The 16,084-nt window shown below is 32.3% G+C and overlaps 2 protein-coding genes across 10 annotated transcripts in view; both read right to left on the reverse strand.

The window, feature by feature from the left end:
• Liprin-alpha (PTPRF interacting protein alpha) overlaps window positions 1–5,636 on the reverse strand; it is a 60,251-nt gene extending 54,615 nt beyond the window's left edge. For all 9 annotated transcript variants that reach the window (XM_018539869.1, XM_018539872.1, XM_018539866.1 and 6 more), the window contains exon 1: window positions 4,496–5,636. In XM_018539869.1, the coding sequence (XP_018395371.1) occupies window positions 4,496–4,744 (249 nt within the window). In that variant the 5' untranslated portion in view covers window positions 4,745–5,636. The remainder of the gene's footprint in view (window positions 1–4,495) is intronic.
• Window positions 5,637–9,831: 4,195 nt separating this feature from the next.
• On the reverse strand, window positions 9,832–14,279 carry LOC108773877 (uncharacterized). Its single transcript, XM_018539830.1, has 2 exons — window positions 14,170–14,279; window positions 9,832–11,065 (listed from the first exon to the last, which is right to left on the reverse strand). Exons 1-2 carry the CDS (start codon window positions 14,207–14,209, stop codon window positions 10,782–10,784), a joined length of 324 nt encoding a protein of 107 aa, XP_018395332.1. The 5' UTR covers window positions 14,210–14,279; the 3' UTR covers window positions 9,832–10,781.
• Window positions 14,280–16,084: the final 1,805 nt, after the last annotated feature.

The following is a 16,084-nucleotide window of genomic DNA, read 5'->3' on the forward strand; positions in this document are numbered from 1 at the left end:
TTTTTTAGCGCTTTTTTATACAAAATAAACGAATCTGACAAAAAAAAAGTGTCACTCTGCTCTGTGAACCAAGATATTAATCATTAAGGTTGATTACTATTTCAGGTGACGAAATCTGTCACATCGATGGCATAAAGGGACATCAGAACATGTAAGTGAGACTACAATAAGTATTTTTTGCTTCAATTACACAAATTCTCTACTTTAAAACACATTCTTTACTTCAAAAATACAAATTATTTTCTATATAATTTTTGTTTTTTACAGCAAAGAATTAATATCATATATTACTATTTCTATGATTCTTTATTAGGCAATAATAAGTAATCTGTTTGATTTTTAATTTTTAATATATAATTTTGCTTTCAATCAATGCAATTTCTTAAAAAATCTAGAGAGTTCTAATAAACTGTCTCTTATTTAGTAAAGCTTGTTGTAAACAAAAAATTATTATAAATATTAAATGATAATTTTCTCGTAATATTTTTCGTACGATTACATATCACAAACTTAAAAAAATTCGCAGTGTCTAAACGCATTCGAAATCTCAATATTAATCAAATATACAAATACTTTATCATATATATCTTATCTAAACTATTACTCTCTCTAGTACGTATTCTGAATCTATGATTAAAAAACAACCTGAGCGGATAGCTTACACAAATCTTAACAAATAAAGTTTTTTTATTAAAGTTGAAAAAGATAAATTACTTCTTCACACTCAAATGTAGTCTATAAAATTAACCGTGGTGGATGTAAGGCATCTTATGTGGGCCAAACTAAGATTACTGACAAGAGTGATAAGTAGTTAAAAACATGAGTTAACGAGCATCATAATCATAATAATAGAAAAACATGTAAGTGTCAATAGTATCATAATACAACATAGAAAGAAATAGGACTTTGATTGAAATGTTGAGACAATGCATGAACAAAGATCGCTAAATAAAAAATTGTTATCAGAAATGATATTTATTTACAACAAAAAACAAAGTTTAAATTTGCAGAAAAACACAGAATTTTTTGATCCGTTATATTGTGATGTCTATGAAATTTTAACTCTTCCTTCTCATGGTCTTTGAAAGTATTTATTTTTCATGTGTACAAACATGATAATACAATGTCATCAATCTCTCATTTATTATGTATAATTAAAATCATGTCTTATACATTGTTTTAATATTACACATTATCTAATACATCACTTATAATCAATTTTTACAATGTAAGTAATTAACTATTTATATTGTTATTAAGGTAACTAAGATGATTTGTTTGACTTTCAGTTAAATATTTCATTAATTTAATTCTGCCAAATATTGAGATGTTCGAAGATTTTACCGCTGGATCTTCATATTTTTAATTATTGACGGATTTAACACATATCTTATGTTATTGTATCTGATTGATTAATTGTAATGCTCGAACGAATTTTTACTTGCTAATACCATCAATCAGATACTGATCATGAGCTAAAATTAAGACGCATTTACCATTTCTTTAATAAATAATTTTTACATATATTGTATATAAATCGGTTTTTATAGGCTTGATTATTATTGATTATTTTGTAATAATATTGATCAACTCTCAATCACACAGTTATTGATTTATCAAAGTATCTATAAAACTATAAAAACTTTTAAATTTATTTTTACGTAGCGTTTTCTACAGAGAGAATTAGGTAAAAAATTTATTTTCTGTTTATATGCTCAGACTATCGTATCAAATGTAAGGTGAAAAAGCGATTGGACCAACGGTTTCTGAGATATACTCATTGTCAGTCTAAAAATTGTTGATCTTCTGACAAATGTCACTGTATCTTGCAAACCGTTGGTTCAATTGCTTTTACACCTAATAGTTTTCGATAGGACTCGTCGAGAATTATAAGAAACACTACTCAGAACTACTCGGTACTTTCAAAAAATTTTCCGACGTGGGACTTGGAAAAAAATTTTAGGTCAAAAATTTTTTGAGAGTACCGAATAGTTCTGTTCGAAGTTCTGGACAGTCCTCAGCGAGTTCTGTCGAAAAGTATGAGGGCTCAAAGCGATTGGACCAACGGTTTCTGAAATATACTCAGTCTAAAAATTGTTGATCTTCTGACAAATGTCGCTGTATCTTGCAAACTGTTGGTTCAATCGCTTTTGCACCTATAGTTTTCGATAGGACTCGTCAAGAACTATAAGAACTACTTGGTACTCTTAAAAAATTTTTCAAAGATTTCTACTATTTTTTTTTTAATTTTATTATTCTTCAAAAATGTTTTTTGTATCAAGAACTCTAAGTATTCACAAAATAGTCCTGTTAAGCTGATCAGAACTATGCGACCTTGAATTTCATTAAAAAGTTAGCACCCCATTTTTTAAAAATTAATAAAAAATGATTATTAAGCGCATATGTCATTAAAAATCATAGAGAACTTTTCGTATCGTCAAAAAGAGGCAGGAATTATCATCAGAACTATTGTATCTAAAATTAATTTTTAAAAAAATTTTAATTTTTTTTTAATATTCGAAAATTTTTTTTACATATCAGGAACTCTAGGCAATCGCAAATTAAAGCTATTAAGCCGCTCAGAACTATTCCACCTCGAAATTCGATAAAAAGTTAGCAACCCATTTAAAAAAAATTTTTTTTTAATGTTTATTAAACGGCACTCTTGTTATTATCTATAGGGAACTCTTCGTCTCGTCAAAACTAACTTAACACACCCCAATATTTAATAAATTTCTACGAAATGATATGCCAGCTTCACATACGTACAGATTTAGTGTGGTTCGTGAAACATATTACTGATTTATTTTATAATAATATTCTAATTTTTATTATTTATTTCTTACAAAAAAACTTTTATTAATTTTTCTTCAATTTCAAAAAATTTAAATATCCAAATGTTTAAGTTTAGGTTTAGGTTATTGCATGGATGCTTATTATACATATCTGAAACTAAAAACCATATTATTGATTTGAAGTTAATTAGAATAATATTATATCTTAACGCAATATGATGCCTTCCTTAAAGCACAAACACAATTTCAATTAATTTTAACTTTCACTGAACTTTACCGTCTTTAAAGCAATGCAGAAAAAATTGAACTGAGTGCAACTTTTCTGCATCAGTTTTTGTCAGTATAACATTAAACACTGAAAATACGTAAACTAGTTTTAACAGTGGAACCAGAGAGAAATCTGACAATAAAGAGAAAGGATATGAGGAACCTTTTCTTTGTATCCGCAAAATACTTTGTGCACTTTTGCTCTGCTATTGATAAAAACAAATCACTGAAATAACTAAAATCTACCAAATTAATAGAGATTTTAACAATTTTTAGCGATTTATTTCCATCAGGAGTACCGCAAGAAAGTAAATTTTGTTGTGTAGTTGACATCCACTTCTTCAGAGGGCAGTAGTGCACAGAGACATTTTGCGGTTACAGGAAAAAGGCTCTCATGTCCTCTTTCAGGTTTCTCTCTGGTGAAACAATACAGTTGCACTCACATCAGTGTGCGCCAGTGTTATACTACTTTTCCTAGTGGGAAATACAATAAAATATCCTTATATAGTGTTATGAAAAAAATTGCACAGTGCTATTTAAAAAGATTCAAGATAATTATTTTTATTTATTTAAAAAACTGTTTCAATTTTTTAAATTTAAATTAAATCGTGCGGATTGGTACACTGAACACCCTGTATTTCAACAGCAAAATATACTAAACGAGGAGTTAATTACGTTGTTAACAACATGTACATCTCGCGGAAAGTGGAGCAACTACAAAGATAATATGTGTGCGATAATTTACATTAAATCAGCTTCTGTGGTACGTATGTTACGTAAACGTTTTAGCAATTTCGAAGATCCATAATCATAATTAAACATAATTAATAATAATTAAAAAGATCATATAACATAATTAAAAATAATATACGCAAAAAAATTTAGTCTAAGGAAAAAATTCAAATTCAATATCTCGTCGTCATATATCATTACGAAATTGTTAAGCCGAAATTTCATTGCTCTTTCCATAAAATAAATCAATCTCGTTCTAAGTAATTAAATTATAAACTTAACATCTTAAAATTTTTAACGTTTTAACATCATCAATACAAAAGATTTCAAATTTTGCGATCGATAGAATGTACAATAAAATAAAATATACATATATTAAAACATCTTCATTTTTCTACACTTGACACCTTTTTATCCCTTTTTATTATTAAAACAATTATGTACATTTTCTGTAAACGTTTATTCTCTGTTCAAAATACTGTAATATCACGATAAGACTGCTATTGTTAGAAACACGTTAAATTTGCACGCAATCAATTATAAGTAAATATAGAATCAGGTTCGTTTGCGTTGTTTAAAAATCTTGAAAAATTTTTGCATTTAAAATGAGATAAATATACATTCGAGTGTCGAAAAAAGAGAAAGCGAAGATGCTGAGTATACGAAAAGTGTAAACAATGCGAACATACTTATTGACTTACCTGGGGAATATTTGCATTAAGCTGGCGATTCAAGGCGTCCCGTTCCTTTTCAACCTCTGTCAATCGCGCTTCCATCTCCTGCAGCCGTTCTTGGTGCTCACGCATCGATTCCATCATTTTATCACGCTCATCTAGCATTTGCACCATCAGCTGCTCGATGTTCCCATCCTCGCCGGAGAATTGCGAGCTCCGCTGGCTCATACTATCCTCCGCAATCGTCGGCATCACGTCACACATCATATTCCACATTTTGCACGTTGTAGGTGTATCGCTATCGTCGTCACGTCGCGATAGTTCGCTGCGCTCGTTCAGATTATTATATTATTTTGTTATTCTCACACCCCGGAAGCAATGGATCTGTGGGAGAATTACCGGCGAATTACACGCGCCTCCAACGACCACGCGTACTATTTGAGCGCGTGATACAAGCGCATGTAGAGTGATACATACATGTAGTATACGCATGCGCGCGCGCGCTCGTACTACACGTATTACACGTAACCAGTAACCTACACTTACAGTCACACAGAACCCACACTTGTCACACGTACGCGTGCGCGTATTATGTATGAATGCATAAAGTATAATAATAAAAAAAATAATAATAAAAAAAACAAACAAAAATCGGCGCAATTCTCTTCTCCCTGCCGATCTTATTTCATTCTCTTACTTATCTCATTTTATTTTACCTCAACTATTTCTTCTATCTCATTTTCTCTCTCTCTCTCTCTTTCTATCTTGCCCTTTTCCCTTCTCTCGTCCATTTGTCACGTTCTAAATTGATATTTATAGTTGATATTTATATCCGTTCATATATTTAAAATTAAATATAAAATCTTAGAACAGGAGCACAGAGTTTTGCATAACACATAATGTATAAAAAAAAGAATCAATCAAAGTCCTCCATTTTCTTTCAATAAAATAAATTCTAATTGGAGTTAATTTCCTTATGTTTAATGCGTCATGCAAAGGTGTATGCTCCGACTCTTAAGAAGTTATAGACCAATCATAGCCATATATTAGCATTTTCATTTTCTGAAACATATTCTTCGCATTTTTCCTTAGTCAATAATTGCTTATTCTTTTGCTCACTTCAACCATATACAAGTTACAGCTTCGTATTAATGCTTCTGTGATGACATAAGCCCTCTCCTCAATTTCTACGAGAAAGTACTTTTAATGCATGTGAATAAAACAAATGCTGATTCCGAGAAACATGCGCTTATTGTTGACCAATTCATGGCTTTTACTGCCTCGCAAAATTTGCTTTTTGACGAGTTCGCGATTGATTTACAACCAGTACTTTTCAATAGTTTTGTTCCTCAACGAAATATTATTGTTTTTTAAATTAAATCGGCCGTTATATATAAATCAAATGTCCCTGCATGAAGCCGTAGAAACAACACGCGCGTCTCTATTTCTCCCTCAACGAAGACTTCCACGCGATCGCTCTCGCTTTGATTGAAACCACTCGTCTACTGTCACGAATTCGAAACAGACATTTCCCGATCACGCGGCGCATTCGTTTCGCACAAGTGATAGAGATTTGTGTGTAGGTCGTCGCACGTAAAAAAGTCTCCTCGCCGCGTGTAGGATATATGTACTCTTGACGTGTGCATATTCAATTTCGCAATTTTTAGTTATATCAAAAAGAGAGAGGGGACACGAGAAGAAGAGAGGGAGGAAGGAAGGGGAAAGAGAGAGACTCAGTCTCGCACTATCAGTTAAATTCGAAAGCCACTGCTTACTTTACCAGCTCCTTTCTCCTTATTGGATGCTTAATCACTTAGAATTTTGCAGCTTAGTTATGAATACATCCCATTTTTGTTTCTCAAATTATTTAACAATATTTTTCATCAGATTTGAGTACAAAAATCAATATTAGGCTTTATTCAATGAAATTAATCGATCACAGATCAATTCTGGATTAAACAGTTTGCAAACATCATGATAAATTTAGAGCCTTAATCACGAATTATTGAAACGTGTTCTTTCTTGTATCCCAAAAAACCAATTCATTACCAAGGCCACTGAACAATTTCTTTGTATCTGTATTCTTGTTCTTGTTTTTATAAACGAAATCTGAAGTATCACTTTGCACGCAATGTGATTACTTGTGTTTGCAGAAATTTTTCACCATTTTGAAAACGATTAATTATGGAATCTATACATTTTCGCAATCTCAACACGTCCTCTTTCAAAACAAATATCAGACTGTTTCTGAACACAGTAACGCTTCTTTCTTCTAATTTCCTATTTCTGAATTTCTTCTTTTTTCAGATATGTATATTTCTTTATAAGACATAACTATCACTTTTTTGGTCTTCTTTCAATTTTATTTACAGTTTCAGACAAATAATTTGGAAGAAGCAACCAACTATGTTGATCATAGTAGCATTAATAATAATGATAATAGTAGCAATAATAATGATACTAGCTGCAATACTATTGCATTCTCAGCCACTTCTGTAAAGTACTTAGGAGAGAAAACACCAACGAGAAGTAGTCTTCTACCTCAGATATTTTGTCATGCTCTTTTCTCTAGTTCAGTGCTGTCAAACTTCTGATTGCATTTTTGAATGATTCTGTGCTTGTTTACTTACACCCACAAAGCATTGTTATCACTTCAAAGAAAGCCGGTAACACTTCATTCTTAGAGTCTCGAATTTCTCAACACATGTCGATTTATGCTATGATTCTTGTCAATTTTTCCTTTTTGATTCTGAAGTGTTAGAAGCAGCTTTTGTGGAGATCCTTGCATAAATATACAATAACAGATATTTGCAGAAGGGAAATCAGTGATTTCAGAGAGACAGAGAGAAAGAGAGTGTATGTGTGTGAGAGAAAGAGCGAAAAGGTGAGATGATAAAAGAGAGAAAGACTGGGTAAAACGCACGGAGCCGATTTATACATACAATTCTTACACGACGAGCACTGCGCTGCACAGAGCCAAAATTCTGAGTTCAGCCCGCAGCAGCGACGACAACAACGCGGCAGGACATCATTCTAATGGAGTATTATCTTGCACGTAATGTCAAAACACCGACACACCTATTACCCGGAATTCCACCCAGTCCTCGTCTACAATACACCATTCTCGACACCGACGGCCATCTTGCGCCATGACGTCGCCGTCATCGAAGGCGCGCCCGACTCCGCCCGAGCACCGTCGTTGTAACCGCACAGTATAAGCCGCGTTCTACGATCGGCGGAGCATACTATGACGCTCAAGATCGATCATAGTACGAAGCAGGGAGATGCTTGAGAGAGGCTATCTCAGTATTTTTTGCAAAACCTCCTGTACACTAGCGCCAGTACATCTATTTTCAAATTAAGTACTACATAGCTAAGTATTGACGGTAAAATCGTGATGTAAAAAAAAAAACAAACAGGCAGTGCAAATCCATACTAAATCACAGTGTCGAAAATCGATAGGTGCATAGGTGCCAATCGATGTGTGCATGCGTGCGTTTCCACTCAATTGGGCACATTCAAGATCTAAAATTCTGATTGGATGATCTAACAGAATACACCAATAACAGCGAATGCTCACTCAGCTGTTGAGTCCGCTGAACGCGCCCAATGGGTACATCCAGAAGTATGATCGCTCACTGAGCGCTCAATGAGCTCTTGTACCTGTTTGGTTTATATTTTTAGATCTAATGGAACATGCCAATCAGATGTAAGAGCTCACTGAGCGCTCAGTGAGCGGTCAATGCTTCTGGATGCACCCATTAGATATTAAAATATTAACCTGTCAGATACCAGTTACACCGGAATACACGATTCTGATAGGTTAATATTTTAATATCTAATATCTGTTCCTCCATTGTGCGCAGCCTTGCGCTACTGTATATGCTGTGGCACAGCCAGCACTGCTGCCAACGTAGCAGCAAGTACGCAAATCCAGCTAGCAATCCTACAGGAAAATAAGCACCATGTGCCGCTGGCTTCATCTTCATGCATTAAACTTTGTTTTCGTTGCACTGTGCACACTAGTGCAGAGAGTGCAGCGAAAAAGAATAAACTTAAAGTCTGTTCGTGTTGCTTGTACTCATTGCACTTCAGACTCAGCATGTTTGTTCTCTCTCTCTCTCTCTCTCTCTCTCTCTCTCTCTCTCTTTTTCCAAATTATATATTTATCTCATTTTAAATGCAAAAATTTGTGAGGATTTCAAGTAACGCGAATTTATGCGGTTGAATTTCGGAAATTCAACATTTTATAGAATCAATTGTTATCTAGGTTTCAGGAGGTTTATTACACTGTTCTTGTGCAGAGACATTTATGGACATACATACATGTGAGGATCATGCGCTTTATTTAATGTAAGATAAGTTTTAAAAAGAGATTTTCATCAAAGCGCATTAGTTATATATTTTCAGAATTGCAAATTTTCATCCATTGACAATTGTTGTTTAGTATAATCGAGTTGTTTAGTATAAATCGAAACACTTGGAATATTTATTATGTTAATTATATTTAAATTTTTCAGTACATTAACTTTAATTGTAGTACATTAATATAATGTTTGGTTCATTGCTCTGTTTATTGCATTAAAAAAATTTTAGTAAAAGTATCAATTAGAAGACTAAGCTTCAATGACCTTGATCTTTACAAATATTGTCAAGATCATGACCCTGAGAATATATAATTTTGACGTAAGAATTGATACCTTTTTTGGAATTATGAGAGTGATATATATATGTATCCATTGAATGCTTTAAATATTGAATAAATAATGTTGAATGTGCCGAAATAAAACGTCATTTTTTCAAACTTTTTTGTTAATAACTTTTTAACAAAGGACAAGCGACGGCTAAAATCTGTTGAAGTTAACTCAAGTTAATGACGTTGACAATATATGTCAAGATCATTGGAGTTCAGTCGTCTAATCGATACTTTTATCAAAAATTTTAATTCTCTGAACCTTTACATATTTGTTTTTATCTTTAATCATTAATTACTTAAATACTGTATAATAATAAATTTGGTTAGACGCTCTAGTGGTGATGCATATTGAAGCCGTTATATACACAAATTGACGTAAAAATTTTTGATTAATATAAATAAAAACGAGTTTTAAGCGTATGAAATGAATTTTTAAACTTCTTTTAAATTTCTAATCAATATACATTTATATCTACTGTTAAGTAGCATATTTTATATAATACGAAATATTTTTATTTTATTATCACATTCAAATTAAAATGTATAACAGATTTAATATGCACCAATGCGCATTAAAGTTTGAGTCAATAAAAAAAATCTTGATTTTATACATTCTCTCGAGAATTGACGAAGTCTAGTAAGTATAATGGCAACGTCGCACTTTCAATGACAAAGCGATTGCCATCACATTATAGATTTGGTTTCTCATCAAGAGTAAGATTATGCCATTCTTGTCGTTTCTTTTCGCAAGATCCACTTTGCATTTTTTTTTCCTTGCTAAAATTTTATTTTTAATATATATATTTTCTTTTATATCGTGATTGTGCGGACATTTTTGTCTTTTATATAAATATTTTGACAGCGATGCTTCGGTGCTTATTGTGTCTTCTTCTTCTTCTTGATTGGCTCTTGTCTCCTTCTAAAGTATGCGGAGGCAATACGGCCAGGATCACATTATAAGGGGTTACAATATCAAAAATGAGTACAAGGTCAAAGGGATGATGCAATGCCCGCGAAAATGACATTGCTCGAACAGACCCCGGGCGCTTGATCTACAACGTCGTCGCGCCGAAATAACGAACGAGACGAGCACAATTCGCGGACACGCACCAGGCCCTTGTGGATTCAATTCCTCGGTCAAAGTCGGCAACACTTTCAAAAATATTAAATTGAAAGCACCCGATCCGAAACGCGTCCGCTGCAGTCGAGTGGTTCCTGGTTCCTCGGAACTGCGGTACTGTCACTCGTATTTGTCTATTCGTAAAAATGCGACGTTGCCACGATCTAATTTTTCTTATGTACTATACGTGATACGTAGATTTTCTTTCAATATACATTGATTTAAATTTAGAGTTATGTTTGAGTCTGTCGTTGACTCGCATTGTTGGGGTATAACCACTTTATAATACCTTTTTGAGCAAATTAACAGTTTTCTTTGACATTAATCCTTTTTCTAAAAAAAAATTAAAAAATTTGTATCGAAAAGAACATGAGGCAACATTTTTCACGTTGAAATGTCTGATGGGCAAATTAATAACAAGGCCGATTTTTTGTAATATATTGTCAAGAATTTGCAAAAATTTTGGATTTCGTTCCTTTTTATTTTACGCCTTCTCCTTATAGTTCCGTATGATGAGATGATATTCTCTTTAATACCGCGTGATACAGATTATAAAAAGCATAGGAGCTAACAATCAAGATTCCTATAAGAGCCAATCCAAAAATCCAGGACAAAAGATTGCCATCTATCATGTTAGAAGCTTCTTTCCTTTTCCGAGCACTAATCTCTCCCAGTGTAGTGCCCTTTCGCTCTATCATAAGTTTCTTCATACTGGCGAGCTTTTCTCGTAACTCATCTACAGATTCGGCAATCTCCTCGATCGATTCTCCCATAGGTACATCTGCAATTTATGTAAATACGTATATAAATTTATGTAAGTATAATTATATATGAGAACGAGGTATTGCTGATTAAATATATGTTTAGGATGTTCCAGAATATTTGGGACATCTTTTTATATGCAGATATATATAGAGTAAACTAAACTAAATTGAAAAGAGTCCTTTACAACTATTCAATTTTCGCAATAGTTATAACTATTATAATTATTTATTATTGAAAATTGAATTATAAATAATTTCATGTGCTTCTAGTAATCTCAATCGCTGGGTGATTACATCTTGTAGTATTGTAGTAATATAGTATTTATTAAATATATATAGTATTTGTTAATAGTGTAATAGTATTTATTAGTATTATTAATATATTAAATGATATTTTTTTTCTTATTCAAGGACTTGCCCATCGAATTGTGATTACTGAGTGTGAAGAATGTGTTCTAGAAGTAAATGTAAGGGTGAAGTCACACTGTACGGGAATCAGCATGTGGGACAGAGGATGCGTGACTCGAACAGCCAATCAGCGCTCTTCCGCATTTTTATATCCCGAATGTCTTTCGTGCCCTGTGCACACAGTGCGTGGAAGACCCGAAAATGACGTGTTCCGGAAAATAAATACATAATTAAAAAAATAATTGTTCCATCAAAACAGTAATATTTGTTAATTTTATTTTCCTCACGCGTGCACGTAATGTGCTCTCTATATACCGCAACGCTTTTGCGTGCGGTAAATAGCCAATACCTCAAGCCGTTGAGTTATTTTTCTAACCCCATTTTTCATAATGTAACGCAAAAGCGTCCTCTATCCCATATGCTGATTCCCGTACCGTGTGTGACTTCACCCTAAGAAATTATCTTCGAAATTGTTATATTCGTCACATAATATCAGTATATGTTGGAATGTAGCTACAGTAAGAGCCACCATTTTTATACATATTATATATAATCATTGTTGTTTCATGAATTCATTTATTTAAGGGGATCCTAAAGCCTCCTGTATTATCTAAATCGTATAATTTTTGTATCGTAAATACTTTTTTTGTCATTCACAGATTCGAAAATCCTTTTACAGAATTAAAGTATACGCATTAATACGTGCCTATGAGGTAGAATCTATGCTGAAAACGATAAAAAATTTTAAAATTGAGTTCTTCTTTACCATTTTTTAGTCCAATATGGCGCTCCAGAGCTGTCAAGTCTTAGGGTCTACGCACAATAGGAGAAATATTAGGAACAGATATTAAATATAAGAATTTTAACCTGTCAGAAAGCGCACATTCCACAGTACACAGTTCTGATAGGTTAAAATTCTTATATTTAATATCATACCATTTTTTAGTCCAATATGGCGCTCCAGAGCTGTCAAGTCTTACACGTCGTAACATTTGTTTTATATAAAAGCTGCGCAACAGCTGTACTTAATGGGCCTTCTACAATAAGCCGTAAGTCACAAATCATAAGTCATAAACTAGAAATGGACCAATCACAGTTGTCAATTTTGAGTTTCTTACTTCCGATTTATGACTTATGGCTTATTGTAGAAGGCCCATAAGAAATAGTATAGTCCACAGATACGTAGTTTGCATGAAGAAACAGCGTGGAGTTCTTAACATTAGATTTAGATGTCTAATTAAAACATAATTACAATACAAAAAATAAAAATTTACGTATGTGCGTGAGTAAGATATTGATGTATAATAGTGATGTGTCAATGACACGTATAATGTCTATGTGTAAGATGTCTTAAGGATCCCCTTAACGCATAACATATGGTATAAAATGCCATAACATGGCAATTTAATAAATTATTTAAGTGTCAAAAGAGTGTTTCGAAACCACATTACGTGTCCACGATGTACTAAAAAGATTCAATTAAAACCAGACGATTCGCTTATAATGCTTTGCACTAATAATGTATTATAAACAAATATGTTGATGAAAACGGTAAAAAAAGACATACAATTTTAAATTAAGTGCGTTAATATGATTCTCAAAAGCACATTTAGATATAGCAAAAGTATGTAATATTATTTGCTACTTTTTAATGATGAATTCACTATGACAACAAACTACTGCAAGCTGAAACAGAAATTTCGTCAACTTCTGCTGTGGATTAATTGGATCAATTTTTGCCGTGAAGTATGGTAAGTGCTATTATTGATGTAGAACATATTTTCAAATCATTAAATTATTTACATATTTTATAGTAAATCAATGGTTGACCAACGGCAATAAACTATTAGGCGGTCTAAGAATTATAATCGAAATAAACGAATCGAAATTTTGACTTTGAAAGTATCACAAAAGTAGATTAATTACTGAACAATGATTATTTGGAGGTTTAGAAAGACAAAATGATCATTTGTTTGACATTTCGGTAGCAAACAGAACAGCGAGTACACTAAACCTCTAATATTCATCATTATATGTACATTGCACCTGGAAGTATTATATAATATATAAGTGATAATTAGCGTGCTTATGATGCTTTATCTAATAAAAATTATATACACGAAACTGTAAATCATTCTTGTAACTTTGTGGATCCTCTTAATGGAATTATATTCAAAATATTAAACGATTGTGACATGATATATGATACGCAATAGAATACCTCGTTTTAGTATGCGAAAGTATATAATATTATTATGTATGTATATTATTTAGCCGAATTTATTTTCAAACAAAAATATAATTATTTAGATAGAATTGATAAGTATTTTGACAAAGAATGTACAATATTTCTTTTAAATTTAATCTGTAATGTTAAACTTTGCATTTTCTGGCTTTATGTTTCATTTTTTCATATGATGAATGGAAATCATATTAATGTTTCTGTATACAATTCAACGTATCTGTAATTACTTAATTTGTTATGTTTTTAATTTCTCGTTTATTTCTTTTTATATTTTAATTAATTAATGAGGAAAATAAAGTCGGAAGGTTTCACCATTTTATACTTGAAAATATACCTGTGACTACACATTATGCAGTATTTTATGCGGAGAACATTGGAGTGAGTTTACGTCTCAAATATGTGCATTATTTCTTAATTTTCTAAGTACTTAAATAGTTGACATAAAAATCGAGAAATATCCTTACTTACCGTTGGTACCTGGCGTACAAATATGTCTTTCAGTTTTCATGATGTTATCAGATGACACGCAATTTCTCGAGTCCGCTTTTTGGTCCGGAACATGATAGTATTGATTATACAGCATCCCGCAACATAGCGCAGTCTCTGTGCACCATACAGCTGAGATTATTCAATGGCCTGCCATTGGATGATTAAATTTCGCGCGATTTCTGATTTTAATTTGATTCTAAGTAGCATACAGCGTCTACAAAGTAATTAAAAAGTGCTAAAAAATGTATATGAAAAACATACATATCAGGAGACGCGGTTGAGTCTGATATTATAAAAAAATGCTGCAAATATATTGGGCAATTAAGAATATAAATTTTTACGATTAAAATAATATAATCATGTCCGTAAGTGCACTTGATGCATAATTATGAATATATGCATGTATTTTTCTGTTCGATTATGTCATTCATATATATATGTTGACGTCTTCTTCTTCGCAAAATCATTTCCCCTTTAACTTTTGTGCCTTTTAAAAATTATTTATTTATTAATATCTGTTGTTGCCTATCTACGTATATCTACATTATCTATCCCATACGTTATTTGTTCACCTGGTTATCTGGGGTAATTCGGGGGAAGAGATGTCACACTAAAGCATTTATTCTTGAACAATTTTTTAATGTCATTGTGTGTGTGCGTGTGAATTACCAACGAAAAAATATTATTTATATTCTAGAAACCTTTCTTTATTCACACAAATTAACGAATTAAACTTTTGATATTCCATATTATTGGAAAAAATTGATATGTCATACCCTGCAAAAGTGGTATCTTCCTATTGTATGTACATACCATATACGGATAAGATGCTACCGCCTATATAGCAGATGTCACAAGTGATTAAATAATGTAAATAATGTAATGCAATATAAACGGGAACGGTTCACTTGCATAAAGCTGGTTCTACATTGGACGCAAGCAGCAAATCGCATGGACGCAAGCAATGCATTTCATAAATGCATAATACAATTGCGTAAGTGTAGTTATACGAATTAACCAATCACAGTCAAATACGAAAAAATGTTCGACTATGATTAGTCAATGCTTACAACTTACAACTACAGCCACTTATGCTGGATTCACACTGCATCCGATTTTCGTCGTACGACGTCTCTGCAACCAATCAGAAAACAAAATTTTGCTTCGTATCGATGATACGATTTTTCTGATTGGTTGCAGAGTCGTCGTACGACGAAAATCGGATGCAGTGTGAATCCAGCATTATAATTACGTTTACGCGATTGTAGAATGGGTTGAATCATGGTATAATAAGAAAGGTATAGCAAGGCGCATGCAGGGGAAGTGGGAAAATTGATTGACCAACCACAACGCTGTAAGTTTTTGAGGCGCCAATTCAAATGTCTGTATGTACTCAGGTAGATGGAAACAAATAAATCTTATTACAAATAGCCTTGAATTATTTAATTATTTAGTTAATATGTCAAAACTGAAGAAATATATATATATGTAAGTGCATGTGTGTATGTACATAGAGTATACGCTATTTCGTTTCAACAAAATTACTGGATACTCTCCAACTATCCTTTTACTGCAGAGATAAGTTATCTTGATAAAAAAGTTATTGGTACGCGTTAGAAGAAATAAAATACTTAGAGAAACATGAAAAATGACGTTTTTCACAAAAAATCATAACTCAGTCAATTTTCAATACTTTTATCTAAAAATTGAACCTGTACCTCTTGAAATATGGATCTTTAAGATAAAAAATACTGTAATAGTGCAACTTTTAAAAAGGTATTTATTTGGGAATCTGAAGTGGGGTCTTCCAGTACCCCGAGGGCGTTTTAAGGGTTAACAATAAATTCTGAAATAAATGTAATTTCTATATATACATATATATTCAAAAGTATAT

Source organism: Cyphomyrmex costatus, unplaced genomic scaffold (genome assembly GCF_001594065.2).
Source record: "Cyphomyrmex costatus isolate MS0001 unplaced genomic scaffold, Ccosl1.0 scaffold223, whole genome shotgun sequence".
Taxonomy (NCBI): Eukaryota; Metazoa; Arthropoda; class Insecta; order Hymenoptera; family Formicidae; genus Cyphomyrmex; species Cyphomyrmex costatus.